At 45.1% G+C, this 22286-nt stretch overlaps 1 protein-coding gene across 1 annotated transcript; it reads right to left on the bottom strand.

Moving 5' to 3' along the window:
* Positions 1 to 249: 249 nt before the first annotated feature.
* tbc1d16 (TBC1 domain family, member 16) lies at positions 250 to 21301 on the bottom strand. The gene is made up of 13 exons (XM_053444188.1): positions 21077 to 21301; positions 16618 to 16830; positions 15795 to 15957; positions 15126 to 15434; positions 10654 to 10848; positions 10266 to 10413; positions 9962 to 10126; positions 8893 to 9041; positions 6502 to 6636; positions 5364 to 5550; positions 4329 to 4508; positions 3547 to 3693; positions 250 to 2911 (listed from the first exon to the last, which is right to left on the bottom strand). Exons 2-13 carry the CDS (start codon positions 16796 to 16798, stop codon positions 2612 to 2614), a joined length of 2259 nt encoding a protein of 752 aa, XP_053300163.1. The 5' UTR covers positions 16799 to 16830; positions 21077 to 21301; the 3' UTR covers positions 250 to 2611.
* Between the last annotated feature and the right edge of the window lie 985 nt (positions 21302 to 22286).

Raw genomic sequence — 22286 nt, 5'->3', positions numbered from 1 at the left:
GTATTAATTGTATAACTGTGTGGATGTCAGAAGATCTATTTTTTATCTTTTATAAGATTAGAAAAATGTCTTTAATCATTTAGATTTTTTTTGTTAACCATATACCTCTGGATAATTTATCATTAACTCTCCATCACTGAATTTACGATATATGATCATGTATTTCATAAGCTCTTTTATAATAAAGTTGATGCATATATTGTTGTTGGTTATGTATGTTCTGAAAATACAATGAATATATAGACTTGATCCAATTACTTCAGCAGTGTTTAATGAGAAAAGTATTGGTGAAAACATTTTCTACCAATGTTTCATGATAGAATGATTGTACTTTGTATTTTTACTGAGAACATGAGCACGTTCTTTCTTTCTGTGATGAATTCAGACATATCAACATATCTTGGAGCTCAACAGCAACATTGTACATTCAGTAGTGACTGGTTTACAACCCCTTTAAATAGGAGTCGTTGATAATTAAGCATGTGACTAACAGTGCCTGTGGAGACAGTGCGATTTCTATGAAGACTTCAATCAAATTCATGAGATCATAGAGGCGTAGGCGTATACACACACACACACACACACACACACACACACACACACACACACATACACACACACACACACACACACACTCTGATGGAGAGATAGAGAGAGAGGGACTTTGATTATCCCATCGTACATCTCCGACTATGCTCATTTGAATGCAGCCGCCCAATCTTCAAAACTCTGCGGGCATTTCCAATGAGCAGCTGCACGCGATAAGTAATAGGAAAAAGGAGCAGTTATGAAAGTCATTTGCAGCGACTGCTTGCTGAGTGAGAGCGGAAGAGACCAAAAAAATAGAGTGAGAGAGACAGAGGGGTGGAGGGAGGCTGATTGAAGGTCCTAATGCTTCATTTTAACACCAATTTCAAGATGTCTTTGTCCCCGGGACTCAGAAGCTCCCAGGGGTGAAAGCCTCCAGGTGCCATCTTTGCATCTGGGAATTGCAAATCACAGAAGCAAGCTGCAGATCACTATTCATCTCTGCACGAAGCCTAAATCGTCCCTTTTCTCTCCATCTCTCTCGTGTGTTGTTTTCTCTGAGGAGTCCAAAGAGCCAACTTTTTCTTTCTTCTTTCCTCTGCCTACTTCTCCCCATGACGACTGCTATAATTAAAGAGACTGGTCAGAGGGGGAGGCCTTTTACGGCTGTTCTCCGACTCATTACCAGATGTTTAGAGGTCACATCAGTTTCTATACGCACACACACACACACACACACACAGACACAGACATACACAGACACACATAAAGAAGAGTTTCACGCTTCCCTATTTGAGCGAGAAGAAGCGAAAACACGCTACATTCCGGTGGACTGATTCTTAGTGTTGATAGTGTCATTCATTTTCAGGTGAGAGTGGAGATGATGCAGGAGGGAAGAAATAAACAGATTTTCACAACCCTGCCTAAACATGGTTCAACGTAGACGACAAAACTTCAAGTAAAACAGGAGGCCATCAATTTCTCCGTCGAGATAAAACATGATCTATGCTCGCTGCGGCAGACAGGGCTGTCGTATCCGTCCAATCCGCTGACAGGAAAGTCATTTTATATCTTGCGGTGCTTTACGTGTAAATGCTGAAGCTCCTATTGCACGACAGGTAACATGAACATCTGCCTCTGAGTTTATCAGAAGGAAACATACGGCTGGCTTCCTCCCGTTTGTCAGAAAACAAAAGATGAGAATGTTACCAACCACAATCGGATGAGGAAATATGCAGAGCCCTATCACGACATGAGTGTTTGTCGTGTAAACATATCTCTGTTTGGGGCTTATGTGTTTAAAAAAAAAAAACATTCAGTGCCCTCTATATAGAAATAATCTTTTCATGCAAGGATATAATATTGCTAAATATTTTGTAACTGTCGATATAAACGCAAACATTCACTTGTTGGAAATTAAAAATGAAACAAAACTTAAATGTTCCAGTAATTTGTCATAATCCTATTTCTGGGTTAACATTTCTTTGTCAACACGAAGGGTTTGTATTTCATGTTAAAAATGTCCTGTTCTGACCGACTGGAGATATGCAGATAATATGATTCAATATTCACACAAATATTCCTTTGTGAGAACACAGAAACATTTTCAATACTTCAAGTTCAAGTCCTGTGAATGAATCTCCAGTTTGGTTTGACCCGTGGTTCGAGTCAGAGAGAACTCGGGCCGGTTGCCTCAGACCCTTGTGTGACCCACTGCCCACAAAGCCCATGGAAGCTTGCCAGACCAGCAGCAGTCGAAAACCTGAAGTAGCTCCAGACCAACATAGTGGCTGGTGATTGTCCATCCTGCTCCAAGGGGAAAGCAGCCCCTTGACCTCCAGCCGGTCGAACGGCGAACCATCCTCATCGCGTATTCAGTCAACGTTTGAAATAACATTCTGGTAAGGCATTGCTCCACAATGCACCACAGGAAAGGATCAAGTGACAGAAATGTCCACATTACGGTAGTGGAACAAGAAGCAGGGACTGTGGAGAGAGAGAGGAGTCAGAGGTCAGCAAATAGTTCAGGAATCCAGAGGACGGATCCAAAACTCGGCTGGACTAACTCCCCATATCCTCCGCCTCAGGACTGTTTCCGGAAAGTGAAAATCTCCCGGGTTTTGGATCCTCTCTTGCCCTCCGCTGGAGGCGTGGGGGTGGGGTTTGGAGAAGGTGAGGGTGTGGATGACGGGGAGGGGGAGGAGGGCTGTGGGGTGGACGTGCCTCCATAGGGGCAGCTCTGTGAGTCTGGGTGTTCACCCGAACACTCCACAGTGGGGATGTAGCGGCTGTCCCACATCCCCGGGCCACAGAGTTTACAAAGGTCGTGCAGGCTGCATGGGATCCTGGGTAGGAGGCGGAACTGGTAGAGGAGGCTGCGGGCCTGGGAGAGAGGGGCGAGAGAGGGCAGCATTAACTAACATAGATAAATGTAGAAGAGTGAAGAAACAGACAAACAAAAAACACATATCAGACCTAGTGGATTGAAACATTGAAATACAGCCTTGACTTCCAGCTAAAAACCAAAAACTGCTGTCAAGGCTGCAGTGGTGCTATTTAACCTAGAGCTAAGAAGCTGCCCCGCCTGCTCTCGGAAAGGCAGGATGCAAAAATCTCGGGCAACAACAAAAGGCGTTGTGTGTTCTGCACGCTAACATGAACTCACTGCCTGTGGTTGCAGCAGTGTTAACACAGCATCCATAAACATGAGGGTGAAGGCACAGACACAATAGCAGAGATGCAGATCATAAATCCTGTGCATGGCCTGGCAGCAGACCAGTCAGCAGCTCAAGGCCTCTGTGGGCAGGTTACAGTGCATCAGAGCTGCTCTGCTGCAGCATTGGGCCTAATGCAAACATGACAGCGTCTAGCACAGCATGAATATAACATAACACAGATTATTCTAATACTTTATGTATGGGTACTCGTGTACTTTCGGTTTACAGACGTGCAAATATAAATAATTGAACACGCTCTGATGTCGGGACATGGCTGAGGGTAAAGAAAGGAGTCAGTAACCTTTCTTAGCACCAGTTCTCCATTCATGTGCATGGAGAGGTTGCTGAAGTGGAGCAGCATTTGGTCAGTGGCAAGCTGCTGCTCGGTCACATCCTCCCCGTAGAGAACAATGATGGCCACACACAGGAACAAGTGGAAATAGTCCGTCTGTTAAGAGAGGGAAAGAGGGCGATGAAGAGATCTACACTTAGAGTCCATTGAGAACATGATCTCAGACCTCTGTATTTCAAGCCCTTAATGCACATATATACATATATTCACCTGAAAAACATAGATTTAATACAATAGGACGCAACAAAAAAATAGGTAAAGACAATAATCATATTTTAAATTAATTTGATATTGTTAATTAGATAATAATAATAATAATACAAAGAAAGGTAACAGTAATTAGAGGGAGAGTGGAGAGTCTGAACAGATGGCAGTGATATTTGACCTCGGTGTTAAACCCTGTGTCCTGAGAGTGAACACGACACAGTTACGAGTTCACTGGATGTACTGCATCAGTGTGAGGTGGAAAAGTCACTGGATTCTAATGAATATCACTGTTGAATTAAAAGAGGTAATAAAAGGCATTAAACAGGATTAAAATCATCTGTTGTAACACAAGAAACAAACATTAGCTCTTTCTGATCCAACAATTCGTTTTTGTTTGTGTCCTGATAAAATCCTCACATGCCTGTAGTGAAACCAGACGCTGCCAAACGCCCACTCATATATGCAAAGTGTTTTTTTCTTACGAACTGGTGTATGCAAAGGAGCCGTGCAGACTTTGCCCTGACCTGGTAGTGAGCCCAGCAGGCCTCCCACATGCGCAGAGCCTCGGTGTCGGGGAACTCTCGCTTGAAGCAGAGCAGGATCCAGCGGTGGCAGAAGAGCAGCTGGAGGCCGTCCTCCCCGAGCCTGGTCAGGTGCTGGTGGAAGTGGGGCAGCATGAGGCGCAGCAGCTCCCGCAGGTACATCTGCAGCCGGGTCAGGATCAGTACACGCCATGTTACTAACGTTAGTCATAAGGAACTGGCTGCATGTGTTTCTCTTTATAAGTGTGTGTCCACTAGGAAGCAGAGTCACATTTAACAAACCACTATTTCCAGAAACATTAAAAGAATGAGGACTTATAAATCCATCTCCCCCCAGTGGCAGCGTAAATAAACTACTACATCTGTGAAACGAGCTTGAAATTAAAATTGTATGGAAAATGGCCAAAACCATGACAGGATGGTCAACATAAATCTGAGTTCATTTCCTCATATACTCGCTTCTGGCAGCGTTAGGCTGAGATGTACGCCCAAACTTTGAAAGAAAAAGAATGGAGAACATTTCCAGACAGGACGTTGGATCCACCTATCAGCTTGCTCTGTGCGAGCCTCTCCCACTGTGACCCACTGGTCTCTGCTTAGCTTCTCACAGACATTTGGGTCATGCTTAAGTGAGGGATCATGTCAGAAGTCAATTATGCTTATAGTCTGGAGATTTCATACAAAAGAGGCGGATGTAATAATCATTTTGGTCGGTTGCACATATAAAAAGGGACAGAATCTGTTGTGCAAAGAAGAATGAATAAAGCTCACGGCAAACATTTACACCCTCTTTCGCCCGTTGCACAGCGAGAGGTGGGTGTGACTGTCTGATTCCTGGTGTCAGAGGTTTATAGAAATGGTTGGACGCACTCCACCCTCCAAATTCTGACAGCAGAAAGGTGTGAAGGGAGGGAGGGAGTTTCCCAGAGCTGTTTGACCATCGCTCGTGTACTGGCCCCTTTATCTCCACGTCAGCACATTTCACCAAAACCAAACACGCACAGAGAAACGTCCTACCAGCTGCCTCTCCATGTCCTCATCGCGCGGGGAGCTGATGAAGATGGTGTTCTCCATGAGGCCGACGAAGCACCAGAAGGTGTCGCTTTCGTCCTGGATCTCGGTGAGCAGCGGGGCCACCAGGTCAGACATGCCCTGGCAGTAGCCCATGTCTGGATTAAAGACTGCATAGTTGAGCAGGATCCGCCTGGGGGCAAGAACAGCCACGGACATCTTAGTGCCGACGTTACATCTCTCAGCAGGAAACACACACGGACATGACGGGGCAATGAAGCATCACATGCATTTTGACTCTCCTTTATAGAAATGTGGACGACCCCACAGCTCAGCCAAACCACTGCAAAGCCCGGTCCCACCCAAAGACCCTGAATGATCCAGCATGTGTCTCAGCCCTGCTGGTGGTGCCCAGAAAAACATGAGGAGCCCTGCTCAGGGGCTGCTATGCCAACTCCTCTGGTAACTAGGGAGATAATTAATGATCTCTCTCGTTCCTTTTTTCGCATATGGTTACTACTTTGAAGGAGACTTCCCTGGCAGTCCTCGTGCATTAGCAAGTGTTGTATAAACAAAGTCAAAACCCAGAGGACGTTTCTATTGTTTTGCTGCGGTATTAACTGAGACGTGAATAGACGTCATTTGGAAAAAGGACGAGGAGTTTTTGAGGAAGCGGACTTCGCAGTGGTTTTGAATTTGGAATATTGAAGATAGCATCGGGACAATAGATGTGAGATAGCAGAGGAACCATGAGTGCTTTGTATTTAGACATGTGAGGCACAGCTATCAACCCACCGCACACACAGAAGAAGACATATTACCTAGACAAACACAAGGAGCCTCGATGAGAGTCACTAAACTAATATGCCATTTAAATCCTCTTGCTCCTCGTTTAGAAAGCCATTAGCTCTGAGTATGCATCAAAAGTACTCAGACGGCTTAGTCGGAGTCAATAAAGCATGTAACTCATTTGTGGCTCCCCCAGAGTTTGAAATATGAAATGAAGAGGTACGCCTGTGCGCTGGACTGAGGAAATGGAATGATAAGGATGGTTTGAGAGAAGGTGAAAGGAGGAGAGGGCGAAAGAGATAGAGATCAGGAGTGGAGAGGGGATGGGATGGGGGGGGGGAGAAGTGGGTCTCACCTCATGATCTCCACGTTGGGGTTATTCTCTCCTCTGAAGAAGTGGTTGCTGCGGTCTGTTCTCACCACATCTTTATCTACTGTGAACTGGACCTTTCTCCAGAACTCACTGTGCTCCTCTGGGCTCATGGACAGTCTGAGGGAAACACGCAGACACCAGGTAGAACAGTCAGTTGAAGAAAAAAAGATACTGCAGCTGTTTTCTTAACTGGTGTCCAAAGTTTACTTGCTTAGAAAGTAAAGAGCGATATAAAGAAAGTTTTACAGCACAGTCTCTAAGGAAATGCCTTCTAATTAGGATTACAAACACTTTCTAATATTCTTTACCTTAAATGTTACTCTTGTGTAAAAAACCTAATACCTTGCTAAAACTAACTGAAAAACACGGGGGTGGGCAAGCAGTAGTCTGAAGGGTTATTTCACCATCAAGCACTCCATAGAGGATAATACCACAACCATAAAACCCCCAACCATCCCTCTAAATGTTAGGGACTGTATTAGCAATGCACTCTGTGTATGGCACTAATGTACTCAAGTCCTAACAAGCAGAGGGGATTTAATTAACACTGTTTGTTTTCCATGTGGCCCCACCAGGAATAGTGAGCGCACACCTGATGCAATGCCACGCAACTGTTTAGTTTTCGGCACCGTGCGCTTGTGTCATTGGACGCTGCCCGGCCTCATTTCTATGGTTCTCTCCCTCTAGAGGATGCTGCTCTGGAGTTTAGTTTTCACCACTCAGGTTGGTGTTAACAGAGGAGAAATAAACAGGAACATTGTCAATTTTCCATTACCACTGGCCCTTACTAGTATAAACAGCATGGACTAATACCACAAACCACGGCATTTGTATTCTGAATTTGTTTTGGGGAAGTCCTTCTGTAGAAATACTAACAAGTAAATTAAGATAAAACAGCACAAAACCCAATCAATTGTAAAATGAAATGCATATAAAAGAAGCAACCAGATCATCAACGTGACTGATGCCTCTTTAAGAGAAATGTTTCTGCTTGAGTTTAAAATGATCCCGTTCATGATGCCGAATGAGATTTATTACCTTCGAGCTCAAAAATGAAAGACAGTCTGAACTGAACCTGTTAAGTAATTAGTCAAACTGCAGAAGATGAAGCAGAAAACCCTGTCAGCCCCTACGGAGGCACGACTTCCTGCAGCGGCCGCGGGCTCGGATCCGACTCAGTGATTCCATCTTGGATTGACGGTCAGACGAAACAAGAGATATGAAGATCTTGGACATTTTAAGACTGTGAAATAAGCTATAATGAGAAGAGTCAGTTGTAATTTGTCTGACAAACAGTGTGTGAAGGTGTATTTAAGGTCCTCGTCTCGTCTCCAAAAATCTTAACCAAAAAAGGGGCTTTTCGGAATTTCACTCTCCAATACGCCAGCAATTAAATGCAACAAATTCAGATTGTGTAGAGTTTGTAACAGGAAAACCAATAAATACAGCTAAATAAACAAAAAGGAAAGATAATCTCATTTTAAAATCTGTTTCTGTAGCATTTTACCCACAGTTACATTATCTTCTCTATTCTTCTCTTTCACTTCTCCTTTTTGCCTGCTGGTCTTTGTTCCAGAGCTGCATCGCTTCCATTTCTAGCCGTTCAGTGATCAGAGCTGAGGGAGCGACAGGAGGATAGGAGACGAGGAGGAAAACCACAGACATGTATCCTTACTCCTAATGATCAACCAGTGGCCCTGGAGGCTGCTCTAGTCAAATGGTCTTTAAAGGAATCCATATCATAGTCAGAACAGGGGCTCTAATTACCTGACTTTAATAAGATCTTCTCATGTACTCAAAATGTTAATAGGCCATACGGATGAAACGGGTCAAATTATCTTATTCATTCCAGACACAGATTGTGTTTGAATATGTGCGCGCTCACCCTTTTGATGGCGGGGCGGAGATAAATAAAGCCTTGTGGAAGTGCTGGTGTGTGTGTGTGTGTGTGACGTGTGTGTGACGTGTGTGCGTGTGCGTACCAGAGCGGCGTCTGATGAGAGAGTATGATCTGATAAGCACTGACATGTTTTTTCTCCAGAGACCTTTTATTTCACACCCGGCACCTCCCCTTAACACCTCCCTGATTGTGCCTATTGATTGCTCTGCGTCTAAGATGAAAAAGCCACAATGGACTCACATATGGTTTCATGTTTGACTGACTGAGCATTTGGCAGCCGATGCCGCAGCCATGTGACAGTTTATCTGCCACTTCACGTGTCAAAACACTGCTGGGTCTCGGTCGGACGCTTTAACACAAATTGATTTCCATAACGTCAAGTAAACCCTTGGAATGCCTTGATGCATTTCATTTTTGTGGCACAGATTACTCGCAGCCTTATTTCTGCACAGCACACACACACACTTCCCCACCTCCTCTGCTGGATGTCATGAGAGTGGGTGCGTTTCTGCAGTCGCCAAGCCTCCCTCTCCTGGGAGGTTGAGTCGTAGCTGTAGTAGTGCAGCAGGAAGGGCCACACCTCGCCACGGATGGATGGGTCAATACCACCGAAGAAGATGGCCTGGTGAGAAGTGGGAGGTAAACAAACACGGTGAGCGAAAAAGAGAGTGTTCTCCAAAACCCGGCGGGCAAACGGGGGGTCACACAACGGGGATCACTTCAAAAAGATGACAGGGAACATGCAAACAAGACAAGCCCAGTAGAAACTCCAGATAATGTCCGAATGAGCCCCTGAGAGAACACAGCAGGAGATTCTCTGAAGGATTCAGAGCCAACATGTGGGCGTGTGAAAAATAATGATGCAGATGAGCTTTTGGTGATGTGGGCCTGACGCCGGCGTAGATGTGCTGTAAACAAAAACACATTAATTTATTCTGCCTGCTGCGCCAGCCATCACCTGAACGCTCCGGAGATTTCAGTGTTGCTGTGAACACGTCTGACCAGATCATCTCCTGCAGTGTTGGTCATATGTGAAAGGCAAACTCCTGAGAAAAAATCCAGACCCCAATGTGCAGGCATTCTCTGAGTCAAAAAAATGCTTAGATGTTTTATTTCTTGAGTTTTGCAAAATGTTGCACAACTGAAACTTCCTTAAAAAAAAACACCGTCCAGCAGATGCAGCAATGTTTGGTTTCTATATTTGTGTTTACTGAGGAAACATCCTGGTCACAGACAAACTGCCACTGACTCATTTCAGTAAGATGGTGAATCTTCAGTAGAGTCAATTTCACAGAAGTGAAGTGACTCACACTGAGGAATCGGCCGAGACCCACCCAGTCATTGTTTACAGAATAGGGGAGCTGATTAAAACTGAAAGCTAGAGACTGTGTAGTTGACTTTCAAAATGACTTTCAGTCGAAAAAAAGAAAATGTGAAGCTTGACTATATGGATTGCAGCAGTAGAAAGAAGGTATTGGATGACTTGTTTATCTACTTGACCCCACAGCGTTTTAAAAAAGATGAATGTATGCACAGACATACCTTACGAAGCTTATACTCCTCCTCAACCTGTCCAGTGTGGTTGAGATGGCGCAGCCAGGTGGTGACGTCCAGCCGCCGGTAGAGCTTCTCCTCTGGGTGGCTCTCCGCTGACGGTAGCGTGGCCCTCTTAATGGAAAACTGCATGCAGGATTTCTCATTTGCCACCTGAACAGTAGAGAGACAACCGACTTAAGAAGACAAAAATAATTCAGCTGGGTAAAATTTCTGGTCACAATAACGAAAGGCTGAAAAATTAATTTGTTTCACAAAAAAAACTCCAGGCCATTTTGGATCGTAACCCGACCTGGTCTTTGAGCTGAGTTTCCCTGCAGCACTTCCACTGCTGGAAAACCTCAGCCAGCTTGTCCAGGCCGGCGTGGTGGAAGTGCAGGATCTTATATTGGCTCTCTCTGCTGGCGATCACCAGCTGGCCACTGGAACATGCCTCGTCACTGCAGCAACACAATGAAGAAAACAACAGAAAGACCCATCGAAGCAATATGTTATTAATGTATTAAAAGACACAGCCTGTATTTCTTACTTATGATAATATCCTCCATTTTTATTCAAATTATCGCCATTAACCAGACCAACACCGTCCCACACCCGGCAACACAGCGTGGAGCACTACACAGTAGCGAGATGAGGTGACACCTCTTGACCTCCCTGTGACCTCTGAGAACAGGACTGACCTGAAGAAGAGTCTCAGCGACCTCATGTGACCCAGGTCCACCCTGAAAACGCCGCACAACTGCTCCAGAGCCAGCACCTTCTGCTGCTCCTCCCAGCGCACGCCCTGCGACTGGCCGCTGCTCTCCGACGGGGCATGGCTGTCCAGGCTGGAGGCCGAGCTGGCTGAGTGGGTCATGGCCTCCTCACACAGCTCTCTGGCAAAAACATTAAACATAAAAGATGCACAAGTTTTCTGTGAATCAGGAGCTCCGACTTTTGGGGGAATTTGCCTGTGAACTGAGACATATTTTCCATGAAGAGTTCAGACGCCGTTCATCCTCTCGGAACCCAAAAACCTCTCCTCTCCTGTGCCTCACATTCAGATCCAGATCTATTCTTCTATGTGGGACATTAATAATAAATATCATGCAGACAGTAGCCAGCAGCATTTAGCCGGTGATAATTGTGCAGACATATAGGATTATCCCCAGCTCAGTTCTGCCTTGTTGTTTTGCGTCTCAATATGGTTCCTCCAATGGGCTGGGAATGGGAGGAATGCATGGAGGCTTCTGAGGACACACAGGAGTTCTGCACACACACAAATCACACTGTCTGCCGTCCAATTTCCCCTGTCATTCCCCCATGGCCAGCATGTTGTTCCCGGCACCGAAACCTGAGCTGACGGTTCCTCTGCTGCAGGAGCAGAGACACCCAGACACACACACACCCACCCACCCACGCACACAATGCATATATGTACAGAAAAACCACACACAACCCAGAAAAACAGACAAATCTACATGTGTGGCCAATACAAACCCTGCACCACCACAAACACCCACAGAAGCTCTTCAGTGATAAGAGACACTGACTGGCCTGTTTATGTCTCTCTCTCTCTTTACACACACAGACACAAGTGAACTGACCAGAGCTAATGACCATCATGCAAATACGTCTCAAGAGACACCAATGCTGATAAAAACTGACCAACATATGAAATGCTCTGCACTGATTTGTGTACTACTCTCATTGAAATACACATTTGTAGAAAACTAAATTCAACTTGAATGTGTTTATATTTTCTCTAATTAAAGAAAATGTAGATGATTGAATTTAACAAGTACTCCTTTGTAAGATTACTCATCTTTTTATTCTAAAAAACTATTATCATCTGGAAACTATCATCTATATACAGTTTTACAGGCAAACACAAGTGTCGTGTTGGTATTTTGGTTGAGACGAGGGACGCCGGCCAGGTTTAATCTATTATACCACGAATCCATCATGTCTGGCTAATCATTTCCCTGTAAGCAGATGGGAAAATAACATGGCTGATCAATCCAAGCTGCACAGTTTCCTCTGCTATCTGGTGATTTACTGCTCTCTGTCTAATGTATCACGCCACAGACCAGACTGTGGAATAGGAGGAGACTGGGACAGAGGCACAGAGAGCTCTGTTAAGGGAGTTAAGCAATCTGAAATGTGGAGCGGCTCGTTTAAAGGACTACCGTACTCACTGCTTCGTGACTCCTATGACTGTCAAGCTCGGGGTGTTTAAAAGGCCTATGAGGCCATTTACAGCCGACGTTTCCTTCATTCTTCTTGCATGCTTCAAGCGCATATGCAACAACATTTTTTTCCCATTGAAATAAAAAGAGAAAAAAAAACTTGGAAATCTGTCAGAAAGCAAACGATTCTTGGCATTTAAGCATGGATCACCCGCTGTGCTGCGTTCAAGCGGAAACTCAATGAATGATTAACAACGTCTGTCAGTGTCAACAGCCTGATTCTATCCATGTACCGTGGGCAGCAAATGGAGGCAGCAGCCACATCATAGACTGTACACAGAGTACATTATGTAAACAAGCCCGGCTCCTGTCCCACCAGGCCAGGGCTGGATCAAACTGCCCCCAAGGCTCTTCATAACACCTCTCTCCACACGAAGCAGCCTCTACCCCAGGGGGAAGGTGCTGCCAGGTCACCCTGTGAACCAGGACCAAGTGTGACAGGCCTCTGGGGACACGAAGGCCCTTCAGCTAATCCCTGAAGGGAGCAGAGAGACGGGGAAGGGCTCGGGTGAAGGGGGCTGAGCGGGCTCTGCTGGCACACTCCGGAGAGTGGTCAGTATGGTTTGTATTCCTCGTGTAGTGTTCCAACTTCCAAAGAATCCAAATACTGTACAAGAAAGTCAGATGTACTCTCTTCCAGAACTTTCTACATGTCAGGCTCATCTCCAGAAAGACGGTCAGGACCCTCGAACCGGATCTCATGATACATGTGAGGGGTTGGTCTCATTCAGATACAGGTGTATACAAAGCCAAAAAGTTTGCATTTTAATGACTTTTAGGTCTTATTCTGTTGACCAGTGTCCAAATACGACATTAGATCTATCGTAATAAAACCCTGTAAAACAAAACCACAGTTCTGAGGTACAATTTAAAGCTAAAAGTAAAGACAGCGAAGAAGAGTGGCATAATAAACTACTGTTGAACTTTTAAGAAACTCGTTAAGAAGCTTGACAGAGATTGCTGTGGATTTCTCTTTTTCGCCCCCCCCCCCCCAGCCCCCTTTTCATCCGCTCTCGCACTCCCATACGCGGCTCTTTCTCTTTGAGTGATTCCAAGTGACATGTTTCCAGTTCCTGGCCCCTTAACAGTGTCAATTAAAGCAAGAGAGAGAGAAAGAGAGATTGAGTGGGTTCCAGGGTTTTGGCTGCTGCTCCGGTCTCTTCAGTCCTCTAATCCGGAGAGCTGACATTCAGCCCAGCACAACAACCCCGGGAGCACTGGGAATCAAAGGGCTTCACACAGACTTTAGGAAGGGAAGGGGAGGAGGGCAAGATATTTGAGAGGTGGGCAACACAGACAGAAACATTATTGAGGAAAAACGGAGAGAATGAGCACGATAGAAAAATGCAAAATGGAGAGAGGAAGGAGTGGACGGACGGAGGCCGAGGGAGAAACGGGGAGAAGAAGGGAAAAACTGGCAGAGAAGAGGATGGATACGAGTGCCAGGGAGCTGAAGAGAGGCACTAATAGTGAGTGAAGCACAGGGGAGAGGAGGAAGAGAAGGACAGAGTAAAGGTTAGAAGCTGTGAAGCTCAGAGCGTTGCCAAGTCACACACTGACTGCACTTACAGCAGCCTGGGGTCTGAGAGTGGTTAAACACACACTCACTCACTCTCTCACTCTCTCACTCTCTCTCTCTCTGTGTGCTCGACACAGACTCACACATTCTGGGCAACATGTCAGGCCGAATAGCTGCGTGAGGAAACGACCAAGGAGGGAATCATTAAGTCAAAGGGCTGCGAGGTCCGTGCTGCAGCCCAGTCACTGTCCAGATGGCTCCCTTGATTAGAGAACGCTCTCTGGAAGAGCTGAGGTCTTGGGTTTGTAGGATTTGGGGACTTATTTTCTTCCCTCTGCGTCATTATAAAACACTTGGATTGAAATCTGCTTCAAATGCAGTGAACCCACTTTGAAGTCATGTTACAGCCACTACTGAAGTCATCTACCTGCTCCTCACGTAGTGCAGGAAGCCACCATGCGGCCAAAGAGTGTAAATGAGTCCTCCTGAAATCAATTCTTTTCTTTTTGGCTCCACCTTGTGGCAGGTTAAAGGAATAGATACAACACTTGATAATTAGCATGGTCACTTGTGTAACAAAGAACATTCTGGGTTAACGTGCAACGAGAGACTATCAAAACATTTTATTCACAATTCCTCAGATGAAAACTAGATTATTATTATAAGAGCTCAGTTGGTAAGTCAGTGCTGGGTCATAACAAAATACATTCACTTTGTAACTGTGCTTTAGTACATTTTCCATGTATCTGTACTTCACTGTAGATATATTTTCGGGTACTTTTCTCTACAATTTACTACACAACCTATATCTACTCCACGGGAAATGTGTTACATTTTCACATTGTTTTTTTCTATTTTTAAAAGTAATAATTAACAAGAATGGAATTGGTCCACTGATCCAATCAGAGCGGGCAGGTGATATTAGACCCCGCCATCATCATTGCTGTTGAAGAAATACTTTAAATGGATTTGGAAGAGGCCACCGCCGAGACTCTGCCATGAATTAAAACTTGGTAATCCTGGAAACGAGCACGAGCAGGCTACAATATGAAAATATGTATCCGATACATCCCATCGGCGCTCTCTTCAAAGCTACAGGCCCAAAAGACATGAATGTTCAACTGCTAGAGGTCAACTTTTCATTGACTCGCTCCCTAACTTTTGACTATTGTTTCTTTTGCAGCAGTATACTTCTCTCTTGCTGTACATCTTACTGAATGTAAACTAAATTTGTATTTTTTCCTAAATAGATAATTAAACAAGTTATTTGATATTTGTTTGAACAGAATTCCCTGGGAGAACCTCCAAAAACTCCCAACTGCATCATTTCATCTAAATAATTTTTTTGTAGCTGAATGATAAAGACTGAACTAATCTCATGGGTCATTTCAACCCTTTCACCGACCTGGTTTCATTGTCCAGGAAGACGGAGCCGCTGCTTTCACAGAGGGCCTCACTGACGGGGGACAGGCAGAAGGGGGAGGAGAAGGTATCCGAGTCCGATCCCATGGTGCTGTCCCTGCTCACTTCGTCCGACAGCTCGCAGGAACCCTCGTCCCCCTCCTCCACGGCCAAGGGCAGCTGGTGTGGGCGTGAGGAGGCGTCCGCTCCGGCTTCCACCACCAGGCCGTGGCTCTCTGTGGAGGTGCTGCTGGTAATATTCCTCTCTTCCTCCTCATCTTCCTCCTGCGCTGCTGGAGGACGGGAGTGGGGTCTGGAGGGGATGGTTGGTTTAAAACACAATCACTATCATGAATAATACTGATATAAATGTCATTATAGTGAAGCTTTCCCTGAAACTCCATTGATAACTTGCTGGAAGACATACTGAGGAATCTTCTTGATATGGATCATTTTACAAAATGAACATAATATAATTCGATTGCTGAAAAAGAGCTCACATTTAAGAATCAGACATAGAGATCTCCGCTTCTAAATATTAATAAGGATCATCATCATGATCAACTCATCATAGCTGAATGATGTTCTGTGTTTTAACTTTCAAACTCAATTTAGAACTTATAATAATCTGTTTAAATGGACCAGAGACATTTTAAGTAACGACATCCCCCACCGTCGGCCTCGGCGGCGTGCGTTCCTGCGGACAGGCGAGCTCTCGGGCGTGATGTAGCGCAGCGCCTCCTCATCTTGCTTCTGGATGCGGGAGTTGGGCACCCAGGTCAGAATCAGAGTGGTGCCCAGAATCTCATCCTTCTCCACGTGGACACACAGGTAACCTGCAGGGGGCAACATAAACAAGCGTTACCTGAGGAGGAGGAGCGCTGCTGGGATTAGTCAGGTCACATGAGAGGAGAGGGCAACGGTTTTTTGTAATTAGCTGGCAAACATGAAACTCAAGAAGAGATAAGCACACAGTGAGATGACAGGGAGGGAAACCTGAGGGGTGAGTAACAAACTTAAAATATAGAAGGAGAATCACAGGAGGTAAGGGATGGGAAATTTAAGAAATGCTGTTAGTTGTCATACTGTTGAGGGTAAAGGGAAAAAAACTGAATCGTAAATCCTTCAAATGCACGACTGAGAAAAACAAACCAGGTTAAAATAATTTCACTCTGTGTTACAGAAGCGTTAGACGAAGGAGAAATATTGCATGTTTACAGCAGCAGCACTTAGTGGCCGAAGTATGTGAAAATAAATGCCTGAATGATGCTGACAGCTGTAAACATCCTTTTTCAATCTGATCTATGAGGGAGCTTGAATTTGATTATGGGAACAATAAGATTCTAGTGTATATTTGTAGATTATGCCCTGCAGTGTAACTTGTCGTCTCCTGTTTTGTCCAGATCTCATGTTCCTTGTGGCCTGAATCAGCAGGTGTGTTTATACCACAAAGAAAAACAGCTGGAAAGACCAGTTCAACATCAGTCCGGCCTAACCTGGGTGGTGCTCAGCCAGGCCAGGCAGCGGCTCCGCAGGGTGCACGCAAACATTATTTTTGGAGAAGATGATCTCGCCGTCCAGTCCCGAGCGTAGCGATGAGCCCCCGGCCCCGGGGTTGAAGGTCAGGAGGTCCGAGGCCTTGGAGGAGGCGCGGCGCAGGAGCCGACCCAGAGACATCTCCTCAGGCAGGGGGACACTGGTCCCATCCTCTGAATGTGGAGTAGGAGGTGGGAGTTTTGGGAAGAAGAGGAAGGGAGGACAGGGTCCAGGATGAAAATGTCCCGGGAGAGATAAGGAGCAGGAAGAGAGGATGATATAAGAGAGAAAGAAAACACGAGTCAGATAAAAAAGACACTATAAGAAGGCTGCACAGACCATCACCTACACTTCACCTCCTTTCTCACCGGTGTGCTTACTTACTGCAGTGTCCTTACCCACAATGCCCTCTGTCCTGTACCTGCATTTCCCTGTGCAACACCTGCAGTCTACTCACATTCACAAGTTCTGTGGATACTGTTCTAGTGTATAAACATGTCCCTCCTTCAGTACACAACACACACAAGCACACACACGTACCAGCTATGTAAATAAGGACTTGTGTAAAGCAAACACACTTGACTCCTTCAGTGTGAAATTCCACGCTGTTATCAGTAGCCAACAGATGTAGCCAACATCAGTGGTGAACTGGGATCAGCATGTCCCACTACCAGTGTTTCACTTGTCTGAGACACACTTCACGTCGAGCAGAAAGTGAAGCAGCTCTCTGATGCCGAGCGCGGGGCTTTGAAGAGGTTTGGAGGGGATCTTACCTTTCAGGCTCAAAGGACGCTAAAAGCAAATCTAATAAAACATCGCTTTTTTGTTTTGCTTCTGTCTGATTCCCTTTGAATACAGGAGAACCCATTGATTCATTCAATCCCTCTCTTGTTTTGACATGTGCGTTTGTATCTCTGGACCTTCTCCGTGTGTAACCTTGCTCTCATGTTGTCTGCACACTGTGTCACATACTCCCCATTCCGTCTGAGGAATGTTCCCTCCTCTTCCCCGAGCAGGGCATGTTTACCTCTGCCTGATTAAGCAGGCACCCCACTTCCTGATGCCAGGGCCCAGACAGGAGGGCTGCTGGCACCAAGTGCAGGCAGGACCTAGAGGTTGTCATCATTTGGCTGACATTTTGAAAAGTATGACCGTGGATGTTGAGTCTTAACAACAGAGTTTTAAACTTCATGCTTTATGCATTATTATGATCCTCTTTCAATTTGAGTCTTGTTTAGTCTGTAAAAATATCAGAGAGGGAAAATAAAGGTTATGTTTTTAGGTGTGTTCAGAAAAACATGGAAGCTGAAGAACATGTGTTGTGTTTATGAGTAGAGTATTTTAAGATCACTGTGACAAATCTTTCCAATTACAAAAAGCTAAGAAAAAGGATTACTTGTGACATTAATGTAAAGCAATGTACATTTTAATCATAGAAACGTCCTAATCATAATCTGGTGTCAGGTGCTTCTGAAAGATGGAGAACTTCACCCGAATGGAACAAATTTTTCCAGTTATTCCGACACAATATGGACGCACATTTAATCAAAATTCAATAATTGAGTCTACAAAAATCTGTTATTACATTAGACGGAACAGATTTGATACATTTACAGACTTTTTCTTTTGGAAATAAGTCTAAAAACACTTAGTTATCTAAAACAGCAACGTTAGACTGAACTACTGAGTATTAGCAGCCACTGAGCTATTTGCACATGCAAACTCCTTCAGGGCCAACTGACTGAACCACTTTAATAACCCAGGATGGACTCACATGGTGTGTCTTCCTTCCAGATACACACAAACTGAAAAATATGTCACCCAAGCATCACGTGCAGAATGACAGGCTGGCATTTTCAATACGACACACAACTGTTTCCAGTGGACTCACAACAACAATAACTGTGCTACTATCCAGCGGTTATTTTGGTCTGTATGTGATTAGAGGATGAGCCGGGGGCCAGTTTGATATGGCTCCTTCATGTAGGCTGTTCGCGGACAGACTCCTCTCACTCCTTTCTCCTTGCTTCATCTTTTATGCTGTCAACAGCTCAGTGTGCTCGCACACGGCCTCTCGCACACGGCCTCTCTTCTCTGACCTTTCGCTCTTTTATCCAACGGCTCACATCCTTTCGGCCTGAAACACCATCCTAAACTCTGTCTAATACCTGTGACCCATAGAATACTCAACATTTTTCCCAAACTTCTAACAAATCGCCTGCCAAAATGAAAGACCTTTAACAGGAACCTGAAACCTGCACCGTGGAAATTTGGCTCAAAGAATAGAAGCCACAAGCTTCTAGGGTCTCAGCTTCTCACCTCTGGGCCATGTTAATTAGGTTGTCAGGTGACATTTGGATAGAGGAGCCAATACAGACCCCCCCACCCCTTTTTGTCTGCACTGTATAATAACAAGCCTGGGGCTTGAAGAGAGAACTGCCACAAAGAAGCATGAAAAACAAGGTCCTTGTGGACTCTGCACAATGAAACTTCCTTGGTGACTCACTGGTGTTGTGTGTACATATTTAAAGCTAAACTAAATCTATCACATACATCTACATTACAAACTTTTGGTCAACAAAAAAGTGTTTTTTGATTTGTGACGGTTTCACACTCACACAACTTGTAAAACTTGTTGAGGAGAGCTCGGAGAGACATGAAAAAGTTCCTGGATCAGCCATTCTATCCAGATCTGCTCCAAAACGTAATGGGACCTTCTTTGGGAAATGCATAGACTCTATATAAACATGAACAACATGAACATGGCTTCATTTCTGTGTAGTGGGAGGAAGTGGAGAGGCATCGTCCATCCTTATACAGTCTCTCAACCCACGACCAGTGTGTAGCACGTTCTACTGGGAACAGTACCTGACACAGGAACCTTTAAACATTGTGTGCAAGTGTACCGAGGAGTACTCGTGCTGCTTTAAAGCCGCGGGGTGTTCACACACCAAACAAAGTTGTGTGTGTGTTTTTGGGAGGGAGGGGGTGGGGGGCGAGGGATTACTGTTTACCGCACAATAAAATCTATTCACGGTATTATTTGTGAAAACAACCTCCCTGTGTTTCTGGAGTTGTTGCACAGCAAGTGTATGTCAGCTGGTAAGTAGTAAGAAATATGCTTGAGGCTATTTCAACAGTAACAGCATAATATAAACTGTATCCCAAAGAGAACTCACGAGTTGGTATTTTAATTATCAAGTGCTCCTCTCAAAAATACATTTTAAAGCCATTATATTGTTCATATACCAGTGACTGTATTGGCAACCTGCAGAGAAAGTGCAGGCCCCAATTATCTGACTTCCTCTGGAGGTCATGTTTGAAAAGAGCTTAATAAACACAACCAATGAAAACATTTGCTGGCTACCTGTCTGTCACTTGCTAACCTGGCTGCTTTGTGCGCACCGCTGCAGCAGAGACGATAGTTAGCGATGGAGTCAATGAGAAGTCGTTTTCTAAAGCAGTTTCAGACATGACCTGTTGTAAAGCCCGGAGAATTGGGTTCGGACTTTGCTTGTTACAAATGCACAATGCAGTGGGTAGTTCACAACAGCATCAAATATTTGTCGGACTCTCTTGACGTTCTACTGACTCTATACAAGGGGGCCAGATGGAGAACGTCTGCAGAAACTGCAGGGACTCTCACTTGGACATTTGCGTTCACAGAGAAAATACTGGGGTTAGGGTCCAGGCATCATCCGGGGGTCCTGTCTCAAGGCATCTTTAATCACCACGTATGGCCTCAGAGGGCGCTGTTGCTCAGATAAAAAGTTACCTAGTGTTGCTTTAAGGCTATGAGCTTGACACTGATGCTATAACAGCTTGTATTAAACTCCAGCACACTGCAGAGGAGGCTCGTGTTTTTTATTCTGCTTAGTCAGGGAATACTGAGAATACAGGTCAGCCCCAAACCTCCTTTACCCTCAGTAGTAACTGTAATAGCATATCTAACTGTAATAGTAACTGTAATAGTAACTGTAACCGTAAGGGCTGTGCAGCTGAGGCGTGCCGGGATGACTGGGGCTCCATCAGCTGCCTCCACGCCGGCTCTGACAGTCAGCATCCGGCTGACAGCAGGATGACAGAGGGGAGGATGGGACCAGGCTTCTGCCACCTCAGCATTATTCACACACGGGCCCACGCTGAGAACATTCGCCGTGGTGTTTGTGTCCGGAGCCCCGGGGACTCTCCCGGTACCATCCCGGACATGAATATTTCAGACCGGCTGCCTCAGCCCCCGAGCTCGGCCCACATCTCTTGCTAGTTAACACGTCCACGTTAACGCAGCAACTTTAAAGTTTGTTTTTAACCGGAGGAACGTGTCCTCCCTGCGGACATGCACCTGCCAGTCCAGCTGGGGGGATAAATGAAGAACAAGCAGCGGGTCTGAGCAACGGCACCGGGCGGAGGAGCGCTCACCTTCAGCCCCGCCGCAGGAGCTCACAGCCCGAGTCCGACATCCATGTCACCGGGGCGGGCAGGGACCGAGCAGCATGTACCGGTGTCTTCTCGCCTCCGTTCCCCCTGGATCCGGCTCAGGTGTCGGGTGCTGGAGTCCCGTTTGCACCCCTGTGTTTTCCGACAGTGACACCACACACACACACACATACACATACACACACAGACACACAATCACACACACACGCACACCCGACTGATGCCGTTACTCAAGCAAACACTACACTTCCGGTTTGAATTTTCAACGTAAAGCCCACCTTTTCTTAATTGAATTTCACAATTTGCACAAACATACAAAACAGTTATTCATTCATTCATTCATCGTGCCATGTATTTAATCGATTGAAAGACTTTTGAAATCATCTTTGTTGTCGTTAAAATCCTGAAAAATACGTTTATGCCTTTGGCTACATCTGTGTGTGCGTGTGTGTGTGTGTGTGTGTGTGCGTGTGTTTGTTTGTGCGTGCGTGTGTGTGTGTGTGTGTGTGTGTAAATGTGCATCTTACTGATCAGATATTATAATTGGCGTCTTGTGGCCCCTTTGTGGCCCCTGATTTAGAGAAACCCCAATCTTCCCATGAATGAGCCACATATCAAAGTGGGTCATAATTTACAGCACTTGGTAACACGAAAAAATAAAACACACACACAAGCTGCATGTTAAAATCATTTCTTATCATAAATCCCGGTGCAGATGTTTTTAAATAACCTGTGGTTTTAATTTGTAGGCTCAATGGTTCTTACTTCCTGCCATAACTCGATTGCGTATGTCCAGCTTGATTCAGCAGATCCAGACAGATCCCTCCTATTTTTCTGCTTCCGGAATGTCAAGCGATTATTTTTTTCTATCACACATAAACCGGGAATGTAAAGATTTCATATAGAAAACAACGAACTGTAATTACACTTTAAAACAGACAAATAAATATATATTCTCAAACAGTAACTAAAATCTTCTTCCGAATCCCATAAAAATCTGACCTCTTTCATCACGAGTGACGTTTTAAGGTCACTGGCAGAAGCTTGATGCAGTTGGTCGAGCAGCATCAGGACCAGAGCTGAAGTCGGAGCATCACATTGACAACAGACTTGTATCTTAGAACAGTTTGTCACCTCACATCAGCACCATATTCTTTGAACAGTTCATTTTATGAAAAATAAGGAAATAAGA

This window comes from Pleuronectes platessa, chromosome 16, assembly GCF_947347685.1.
Source record: "Pleuronectes platessa chromosome 16, fPlePla1.1, whole genome shotgun sequence".
Taxonomy (NCBI): Eukaryota; Metazoa; Chordata; class Actinopteri; order Pleuronectiformes; family Pleuronectidae; genus Pleuronectes; species Pleuronectes platessa.
This window is presented reverse-complemented; position numbering and strand designations above follow the sequence as displayed.

What these genes read in the sequence shown, in the direction of transcription:
- tbc1d16 (XM_053444188.1), bottom strand. Translation starts at nt 16,798, where the DNA reads ATGTCTCTGGGTCGGCTCCTGCGCCGCGCCTCCTCCAAGGCCTCGGAC. An exon ending in GCACGCCGCCGAGGCCGACG is followed by an intron (nt 15,435 to 15,794) that starts GTGGGGGATGTC and finishes CATCCCCTCCAG; the next exon opens with ACCCCACTCCCGTCCTCCAG. An exon ending in CCTGCTGGGCTCACTACCAG is followed by an intron (nt 3,694 to 4,328) that starts GTCAGGGCAAAG and finishes CTCTCTTAACAG; the next exon opens with ACGGACTATTTCCACTTGTT.